Source organism: Bufo bufo, chromosome 6, assembly GCF_905171765.1.
Source record: "Bufo bufo chromosome 6, aBufBuf1.1, whole genome shotgun sequence".
Classification (NCBI taxonomy): domain Eukaryota; kingdom Metazoa; phylum Chordata; class Amphibia; order Anura; family Bufonidae; genus Bufo; species Bufo bufo.
Genome location: NC_053394.1, coordinates 378,541,224 through 378,551,250, shown reverse-complemented (window position 1 = coordinate 378,551,250; position 10,027 = coordinate 378,541,224). Strand labels below are relative to the sequence as shown.

General features: G+C 42.4%; 1 protein-coding gene across 1 annotated transcript; it reads right to left on the bottom strand.

The window, feature by feature from the left end:
• Positions 1-4,072: 4,072 nt before the first annotated feature.
• TRAPPC5 (trafficking protein particle complex subunit 5) lies at positions 4,073-8,165 on the bottom strand. Its single transcript, XM_040437679.1, has 2 exons — positions 8,060-8,165; positions 4,073-4,883 (listed from the first exon to the last, which is right to left on the bottom strand). The coding sequence occupies exon 2, from the start codon at positions 4,878-4,880 to the stop codon at positions 4,314-4,316; it is 567 nt and encodes a 188-aa protein (XP_040293613.1). The 5' UTR covers positions 4,881-4,883; positions 8,060-8,165; the 3' UTR covers positions 4,073-4,313.
• Positions 8,166-10,027: the final 1,862 nt, after the last annotated feature.

Sequence of the window (10,027 nt, the reverse complement as noted above, 5' to 3'; positions counted from 1 at the left end):
AAATCTGACCAGTGTCACTTTAAGTGGTGATAACTTTAAAACGCTTTGACTTATCCAGGTCACTCTGAGATTGTTTTTTCGTCACATATCGCACTTCATGACACTGGTAAAATGAAGTAAAAAAAATTTAGTTTTATTTATAAAAAAATACCAAATTTACCAAAAATTTGCAAAAAAAATGCAAATTTCCCAGTTTCAATTTCTCTACTTCTATAATACATAGTAATACCTCCAAAAATAGTTATTACTTTACATTCCCCATATGTCTACTTCATGTTTGGATCATTTTAGGAATATTTTATTTTTTGGGGATGTTACAAGGCTTAGAAGTTTAGAAGCAAATCTTGAAATTTTTCAGAAATTTTCAAAAACCAAGTTTTTAGGGACCAGTTCAGGTCTGAAGTCACTTTGCGAGGCTTACATAATAGAAACCACCCAAAAATGACCCCATTCTAGAAACTACACCCCTCAAGGTATTCAAAAATTATTTTAAAACTTTGTTAACCCTTTAGGTGTTCCACAAGAATTAATGGAAAATAGAGATACAATTTCAAAATTTTACTTTTTTGGCAGATTTTCCATTTTAATATTTTTTTTTACTTTTACAAAGCAAGGGTTAACAGCCAAACAAAACTCAATATTTATGGCCCTGATTCTGTAGTTTACAGAAACACCCCATATGTGGTCGTAAATTACTGTACGGGCACACGGCAGCGCGCAGAAGGAAAGGAATGCCATATGGTTTTCGGAAGGCAGATTTTGCTGGACTGTTTTTTTTGACGCCATGTCCCATTTGAAGCCCCCCTGATGCAACCCTAGAGTAGAAACTCCATAAAAGTGACCCCATCTAAGAAACGACACCCCTCAACGTATTCAAAACAGATTTTACAAACGTCGTTAACCCTTTTGGTGTTCCACAAGAGTTATTGGCAAATGGAGATTAAATTTCAGCATTTAAATTTTTTGGCAAATTTTCCATTTTAATAAATTTTTCCCAGAAACAAAGCAAGGGTTAACAGCCAAACAAAACTCAATATTTATGGCCCTGATTCTGTAGTTTACAGAAACACCCCATATGTGGTCGTAAACTACTGTACGGGCATACGACAGGGCGCAGAAGGAAAGGAATGCCATACGGTTTTTGAAAGGCAGATTTTGCTGGACTGTTTTTTTTTTTTTGACACCATGTCCCATTTGAAGCCCCCCTGATGCACCCCTAGTGAAGAAACTCCAAAAAAGTGGCCCCATTTTAGAAACTACGGGATAGGTTGGCAGTATTGTTGGTACTAGTTTAGGGTAAATATGATTTTTGGTTGCTCTATATTACACTTTTTGTGAGGCAAGATAACAAGAAATAGCTGTTTTGGCACCATTTATTTTTTTGTTATTTACAATATTCATCTGACAGGTTAGGTCATGTGATATTTTTATAGACCAGGTTGTCACGGATGCGGCGATACCTAATATGTATACTTTTTTTTATTTATGTAAGTTTTACACAATTTCTTTTTTTAAGCAAAAAAAAAAAAAACATGTTTTAGTGTTTCCATAGTCTGAGAGCCATAATTTTTTCAGTTTTTGGGCGATTGCCTTGGGTGGGTAGGGTATGATTTTTGAGGGATGAGATGACTGTTTTATTGACACCATTTTGGGGATGCGTGTGACTTTTTGATCGCTTGCTCTTACACTTTTTGTGATGTAAGGTGACAAAAAATGGTTTATTTAGCACAGTTTTTATTTAAAATATTTTACGGTGTTCATCTGAGGGGTCAGGTCATGTGATATTTTTATAGAGCCGGTCGATACAGACACGGCGATACCCAATATGTATACTTTTTTTTTTTCCCCTATTTTTTACCAATTATTTTTTTACTTTATTTGGGGAAAATGACGTTTTGGTTTATTTTTACTTGAAACTTAATTTTTTTGGGGGAAAACTATATTTTTTAAACTTTTTTTTTCACTTTATTTTTTGTCCGACTTCGGGACTTGAACTTTTGGGGGTCTGATCCTTTACAATGCATTCCAATACTTCTGTATTGGAATGCATTGGCTGTATATGTAATACTGTGTGTATTACTCATACAGCTTCCGGTCTGTGAGATCCAGGGGGCTGGCCTTCCTTAGACATCGCGCTGCCTTCCATGCCATCGGGTCCCCCCTACAGCCGCATGGATACCCGATGACACCGAATGATTTCAGCAGGCATCCTGTTCCTATTAACCCCCGCCGCAATGTACTTTTAAAGTTAGGACGTACCTGTACGTCCTTAAGGGGTTAGAGAGGTTTTCTGGGCGTTTAATATTGATGACTAGGGATAAGCGAATCGACCCTCGCATCCAAGATCCGAAGTCAATTCGCTAAAAGCTTTGTTTTAATGCTGTGCGAAGACCCGTCGCTGTACAGCATTAAAATGTATCGGCTCCGGCAAGTTGACATTAGTTATCACCAAAGTCTCACGAGACTTCGGTGAATAACTTTGGCCAAAGATTTTTAAAACTTTAAAACCATTTTAAATCAGGAATTGGAATTTGGCTTTGCTATCAGCTGGTACCTCGGTACCAAAGCAGACTTCAGATCCAAGTTTTAAAATGGTTTTCACGTTGAAAAATCAAATCCCAAAGTTATTCAAAGTCCTGCGAGACTTCGATGACAACTAATTTTCCTCGCTGGAGCGCATACATTTGAAAGGTGTACGGAGACGAACCTCATTCAAATGCATTTAAACGAAGTGTTGAGATAATTGACATCAGATCTTGGATTGGAAGGTTGATTCGCTCAAAAATATTGATGACCTACCTTAGGATAGGTCATCAATACCTGATCGGTGAGGGTCTGACACTTATCACCCCCTCCGATTGCGAGGCCTCTTCAAACCGCTACTCTAGTGAGCGCCGTGGTTGCCTCGCAGCTTAATAAGCACACCATTGTCTATTGATTGCGCTGGTCTTGATATTCCAGCTCAGTGCCATTCATTTGAATGGGACCAAGCAGCGCCTAGGGCCTAGGCCATGTGACCAATGAACGTGGTATCACTGGCCTAGGAAGAGGCCACAGTTCTCAAAAAGCTGCAACATCTTCAAATCAGCAAGGATACTGGGAGTCAGACCACCACTGATCTTGTTCATAGCATGCAATTAAAAAGGTCCAGTTTTTATTGATCAGCAAATGACAAAAATTAATTTGTAGTGAAATAGGGGCAATAGCAAAATTGTGACTGGGTTCTGACCTTTCAGTCTAATTCCAGACCTTGGTCACAGGGTTGTAAGGTAGAACATGCAGAGAATGGGTAAGCCATGAGGAACAGTGGATTAGTGCTGCAGGGATGTGGCACATGTAGCTACTGCCTCCATTTCACTTATGGATTAATTATGTAATTTGCTAATTAATAAAAATTGGACATTTTATTTGCATCGTGTGTGTGTGTGTGCATTGACCTTACATACATTTTGGACTGAGACCGTTCCACACAGCTCCTCAAGACAGAGAGCAACCCTGTGTATGAATAAAAATACATACCGTATTTTTCACCATATAAGATGCACTCTTTCTTTCCATAAATCAGGAAAATAAAAAGTCAGTGCGTCTTATATGGCAAATAATAATGAGCGTTCCCATTATGGAAGTGCTGGCTCCCTGTGCTGGCTCTGTACACACCACTCCATGCCACATGCTGTGCCCTACACACATGAGGATGGTGCACTCTGCGACCTCACGCTGTGCGATATCGCGCCACAACACAGTGCGGCAGAAGGAGCGTTGGATCTCAGGAGCAGCAGAGGCATCTGAAACGAGAGGCGAGCCGATTTTCTTTTTTTTTGTCTGATCTGAGGCTTGATTAACATTGGGGGTCTGAGCTGGGGTCTGATTGGGGGTCTAATTGACACAGGGGGTGTGAACTGAGGTCTGATTAAAAATATATTTTTCTGATTTTCCTCCTCTAAAAAAATAAAAAGGTGTATCTTATGAGCAGGTGCAAAAAATATGGTATATATTTCTGTCCTGAGGACAGAAAACCTGGACAACCCCTTTAATGGTACAAAAAATAAAGCAGAAAGCAGACGTAACTATGCAGTGTACACAAGTGATCTTTTTATTTGCATTTAGTGAACATATTAATTCAGATGGTATAATAAACATGTTTAAATAGATACAGTTAAAAAGATGCAGAAGGGAGGGGGAAGCTTATACTTTTTTTTTTAACTTTCCCTAAAAAACTAGTAAACTCTATAATAATGAATTACACATTCTGGGTGTCATGCTGAAGGAAAACATTCCAACTAAAAAAACAAGAATGCCATCAATGTTTACGGCTAGCGTCCATCCAAGGCTTTGTCCCGAGCTATTACAGACTCATCAAATTTAATCATAAGGGTGGTTCCTTTGTGCCAATGGGCAGTCACTTTTGCTGGAAATCCACTACAGGTCAACAAGGACTCTACAATGCCAGCTGTGAAAGACGCACAGTTAAGAGTACTGTTTTCCTTCGGAACTGAAATGTACGCATTGATCAGAGGATCCTTTTCGATGATGTAGTAGGTTTTGTCATCATCATTTGCTTGCTCTAGCTTGTCTGCTTCTTTGCCAAACAGAGCTTTCCACGCGACGACTTTTATGAAAAGAAGTGCGCTTATAACTTTGGTCTCGCGCTTTCCATTCTTCTCTCTCATCACTAAGGGATCCAGGATGCGACATCCAACTTGTTGGCCAAGCTCGGACAATTTAGCTTGGAGCTCGGAAACAGAATAAACACGATTTTGGCAGTACTGGACTATTTCAGAAAATAGAAGCGCAAACGCACTAAGGCTCACCTCTGTCTTTGGTCTAGCAAGTGAACGCTCTAAAATAGTAGACTTGCCACGGCTAAAGCGGGAGTCCATGACCTGAGGAAAAGAAATGGTACTTGTGACCAATACGTATAGTAACAGGGTACACACAGAGATTTTATAAAGGCCCCTTTACAATGCCCCAACATTGAGGAACACTCGTTAGTGATGATTTGCCAGTGAAAAGTTGCCACCGAGTACCCCATGAAAAAGCGAAACGCTCATTCATTAGGTAATTGGATATTTCAGGCAGTCACCTAAATCATTGCTTGCCGGCAGCAGATGGTGCCATCTAAATAGCACTCAACAAACTGATTTTGTATGGGAACAAGCAATGGCATTAGCGATCACTCCTCCCCCTACTGTGGAGGAGATTGCTGCATGTAAATCCTTCACTGACGATCATACGATTGTCGGGAAGGAACGCTCAACGGAGCAGCGTAACGGGACCTTTATTCTCTTGTAATATCCACACAAGAAATGTATCGATAAGACAATCAGTTAAAATCATAAACAAGATTCAAATAAACAAAAAGTTTGTATGTAGCCTCAGTATTGTCATATAATAAAATGTAAAGTATAAAATAGTTCAGACATCTAACAACTAGCAGTGAACAATTGATAATACAACCGCTCGTCACCGTACAGTTTGCACAGGCGGAGGCAGATGTGCTGTCAACAATCAAGCATTTGTAATGGCAGAATCATAAAAGATGCAATACACAAGCTTGTCACATACATAAAGTACAATGATCAGACAAACTGATCATCGGCCTGTGTAAAAGGGATCTAAAAATGCCTACTTCTACAATTACCTCAACTCTATGCCGCCCTCACCAAGTAGTAACAGAAAGGCGGATTTCAGCGGTCCGTCCTCGTGAGCAAATATTAAAGGGGTGGCCCGCTTTGTACTCTAGGTTCAGTAATACACGTGTACATTGGCATAAACTGTCTCTGAGCTTACCTTAGCCCGCATACAGTGAAGCCTTCAGTTTACGTACAGTAGCGATAGAAGTGTCTTTGACAGGCTATCGACACCAGCACCTGTCTACACTGCTACCCATGGGCACTAGGGTGTGCAATGTCTTTCACTGTTCCAATTGTTCTGCTAGATTTATTTCAAGCTGGCAGCTCGGGGGGGGGCTTGTCCTTTCTGCTGTGGCTCGTTCCCCATCACAGTTCAGGGGTCTATATGTCTACTTTCTCAGGAGGTGTGCCTGTAACTATTGCAGCTTATAACAAGAAATAGGGCTGGTGGCAGTTGAAGCATGGAACTGAGCATCAACTCAGCAAGGTGGTCAGAGAAATAAGGAAAAACAAACAAACAGCAGGTGGCGCTATACAGATACATTTTATTGAATAACTCTGGGGCAATACTAACAAGTGACAAGGACAAAATGTGACCGCTGCAGCCAATCACAGGGCGCAGCAGTGACCCGCTTCCCTTGTGTCATGATAACTGGGCCATGTGAAGAAAAAAAATATCAAAATGCATACAAAGCATCACTTTTAGGCCCAGTACAATGTGGCCTTTAAGCTTCCCATTCACACTTTGAATGAACAGAGACAAAAAAAATAAAAAGCCCCTTACGAGTTACAGCAGGTAGGGAGCGTTTTCTACATGTGCTGATAATCTACACTGATAAAACATATAGCAAACTACATGGACCTGCTGTTTTTGGCTGCAACCCTTTAAAAAAAAACTCAAGGGTACTGGCTAAGGCTACTTTCACACTGGCGTTTTGGCTTTCCGTTTGTGAGATCCGTTCAGGGCTCTCACAAGCGGTCCAAAACGGATCAGTTTTGCCCTAATGCATTCTGAATGGAAAAGGATCCGCTGAGTTTGGCTCCGTTCCACCTCCATTCCGCTTTGGAGGCAGACACCAAAACGCTGTCTGCAGCGAAACTGAGCACAATAGAAAACGGATCCGTCCCCCATTGACTTTCAATGGTGTCCAAGACGGGTCTGTCTTGGCTATGTTAATAATACAAACGGATCCGTTCTGAACGGACGCATGCGGTTGTATCATCTGAACGGATGCGTTTGTGCAGATCCATGACGGCTCCGCACCAAACAGGAGTGTGAAAGTAGCCCAAGTCAACGGGGACGGATCCGTTTTCTATGACACAATCTGGCACAGCAGAAAACGGATCCGTCTTGGCTATGTTAAAGATAATACAAACGGATCCGTTCTGAACGGATGCAGACGGTCGTATCATCTGAACGGATCCGCACCAGACGAGAGTGTGAAAGTAGCCTAACCTTGAAAGAGGACTAGTTTTGAGCGAACTTGTGTTTTCAAGTACGGCATACAAGGTTCGGGTACCGCTAGTAGCGGAATCCATAATAGAATACCTAGATAACCCGAACCTTGTACGCCGAACTTGAAAACACAAGTCCGCTCATCCCTAAAGAGGACTTTTCATGCATTTTCTTTTTTTGTTCAAAGTACCTTTACTTGCAGGTTACGCTCCGCTGATGCTGCCATTCTTGTCCTTTTTTTTTTCAAATACCCCTCGCTTGCCCCATACAGTTTTAATGCTCAGTATGTTCAAGGGGTTATCTGACCCGGATAACCCCTTGAACATACTGAGCGGCAAAACTGCAGGGGGCAAGCGAGGGGTATTTGAAAAAAAAGAACAAGGATGGCAGCATCAGAGGAGCGTAACCTGCAAGTAAAGGTACTTTGTTAAACAAACAAAAAAGACCCCATTCACACAACCGCAGGGCATGTGTTGCAAACCACAGGTTGGGAAAACACAGCCATATGTACTCCACATCCCTGGCACGTTCTATCTTTTGCGCCGTGGAGTCACAGACCATGGAAGGGGCTCCGATGCATTTTAAGGGTTCGCAGAACATGTCCGATTTTTCGTTGCATCTCGTGGCTCTCGGACCCATTGAAATCAATGGGACAGCACTGCGATGTGGAGGGCACACAGCCAGTGTTCTGTGGACCGGTAGTTTGTGGTCTGCAGCACTATGGTCGTGTGAATGGGACCTAAGTGGAAGATACTGTCTGAGGCCTGGGCATTTCCCTCATGAAATACTTGGAGACTTCCAATCTACTCCAAAGAATCTTGAAATAGCAGTCAGCCGGCCCTGCTGTTCCTAACCAGCACCATAACGAATAGTGGACTAGTGAAAGCGACAATAACGTCTTCTCGGCTACGCCTCCGGGGCTCTCCATGAAGGACCAGGCCGTTATCTGCCGCCATTCGTTACCGCTTACCTCAGAAGTACTTCTCTATGTCAGGTGCACAGCTCACTGTCAGCCGGATATAGCCGGAAGTGCTGCGTCCTGTCACAAGGACGCCTGAAGAGACAGGGCCCCGCCTACGGAAATATCGCAACCAATTGCAGATCAGCTTACAGCTTGCTGAGAGTCCTGGATCGTGACGTCTGGTCAACACATGAGACGCGCACTGTGATTGGCTGTAAGCAAGTGATTAGCGCTTGTGAGGTGGTAATAGTAGGCGCGCTGATAGGGAGACTACTAGGTGTTTGGGGCGTTGTAGTGGTTCAGACTCAGAGAACTGAGGTTACAATGGGTGATAATAGGAGGGTGCTTGCTATTTCCTCTATCATATAGGCCGCCAGCATCTGAAAACATGTACAAAACCTGAAAAGTGACAGTCAGTCACAAGTATGTTCACACCAGCAGGTTTTGATCAGGTATTTTGATGAATAGATCCCCTCATGGATTTTGCTTTTAAAAAATTGTGCCATAAAAAATGATTGTGTGACTGTACTCCTACACTGTGTACACATGTTGCAGATGGAGGGTGCTTTCTCCGACCTTAGAGGTGACAACGGTTCCCTGTCCCAAAACCCGCTGGGGCACATTTACTAAGGCTACTTTCACACTTGCGGCAGGACGGATCAGACAGGTTGTTCACCATGTCGGATCCATCCTTCCGCTATTTCGCCGTGCTGCCGCTCCGTCCCCATTGACTATAATGGGGACGGGGGCGGAGCTCCGGCCCCATTATAGTCAATAAGGACGGAGCGGCGGAAGGACGGATCCAACAGGGTGAACAGCCTGTCGGATCCGTCCTGCCGCAAGTGTGAAAGTACCCTTAGCTTGCTTTTTTGGATAAAAAAAATAAAAATTTGTGTCTCAGTTATTATCCTTTAACCCTTAGGATGCCGGAGGTTTTTTCGTTTTCATTTTTCTTCCCTATCTTCCTTAAGCCATCACTTTTTTTATTTTTTCCGTTCACATTACTGTATGAAGGCTTATTTTTTGCGGGACAAGTTGTACTTTCTAATTCCAATTTCCAATTCGTACACTGTTTTACAGGTTTTGTTCCCACGGCATTCCGTTTACGGAAAAACTGACCCATGCCCTTCATTCTCTGGGTCAGTACGATTACAACGATACCCCATATGTATAGGTTTTTTAATGTCTAAGGCTAGTTTCATACTAGCGGCAAGGGACTCCAGCAGGTTGTTCCGACGGGCGAACAGCCTGTTGGATCCGTCCTGCCGCTAGTGCACACGTGCCCCTGGACTACCGCTTCGGCCCAATTGACTATAATGGGGGCATGGCGGAGTTACGGCGGCAGCACATGCCGAGAGGCGGCCGGAATAAAAGTAAGACAGCGGATCTGACAGGCTGTTCACCCGCTGGAACAGCCTGCCGGAGTTCCTTGCTGCTAGTGTGAAACTAGCCTAAATAGTGTAAAGATAAATTTAAAGGGATTCTGTCACCTCTTTTTACCCTATAGAGATGCGGACATGTACGGCTAGATCGCCGCTAGCATGTCCGCAATATACCTGTTCCATATCTCTGAGTGGTTTTATTGAGTGTAAAAAATGATTTTATATACAGTTGCAAGAAAAAGTATGTGAACCCTTTGGAATGATATGGATTTCTGCACAAATTGGTCATAAAATGTGATCTGATCTTCATCTAAGTCACAACAATAGACAATCACAGTCTGCTTAAACTAATAACACACAAAGAATTAAATGTTACCATGTTTTTATTGAACACACCATGTAAACATTCACAGTGCAGGTGGAAAAAGTATGTGAACCCTTGGATTTAATAACTGGTTGAACCTCCTTTGGCAGCAATAACTTCAACGAAACGTCATGTAGTTGCAGATCAGACGTGCACAACGGTCAGGAGTAATTCTTGACCATTCCTTATAATCCATTCTTGTTTAGTGTTTTATGTATCGTAGATTCGCTA

Excerpts from the sequence above, each read along its gene's own strand:
- TRAPPC5 (XM_040437679.1), bottom strand. The coding sequence starts at position 4,880 with ATGGACTCCCGCTTTAGCCGTGGCAAGTCTACTATTTTAGAGCGTTCA.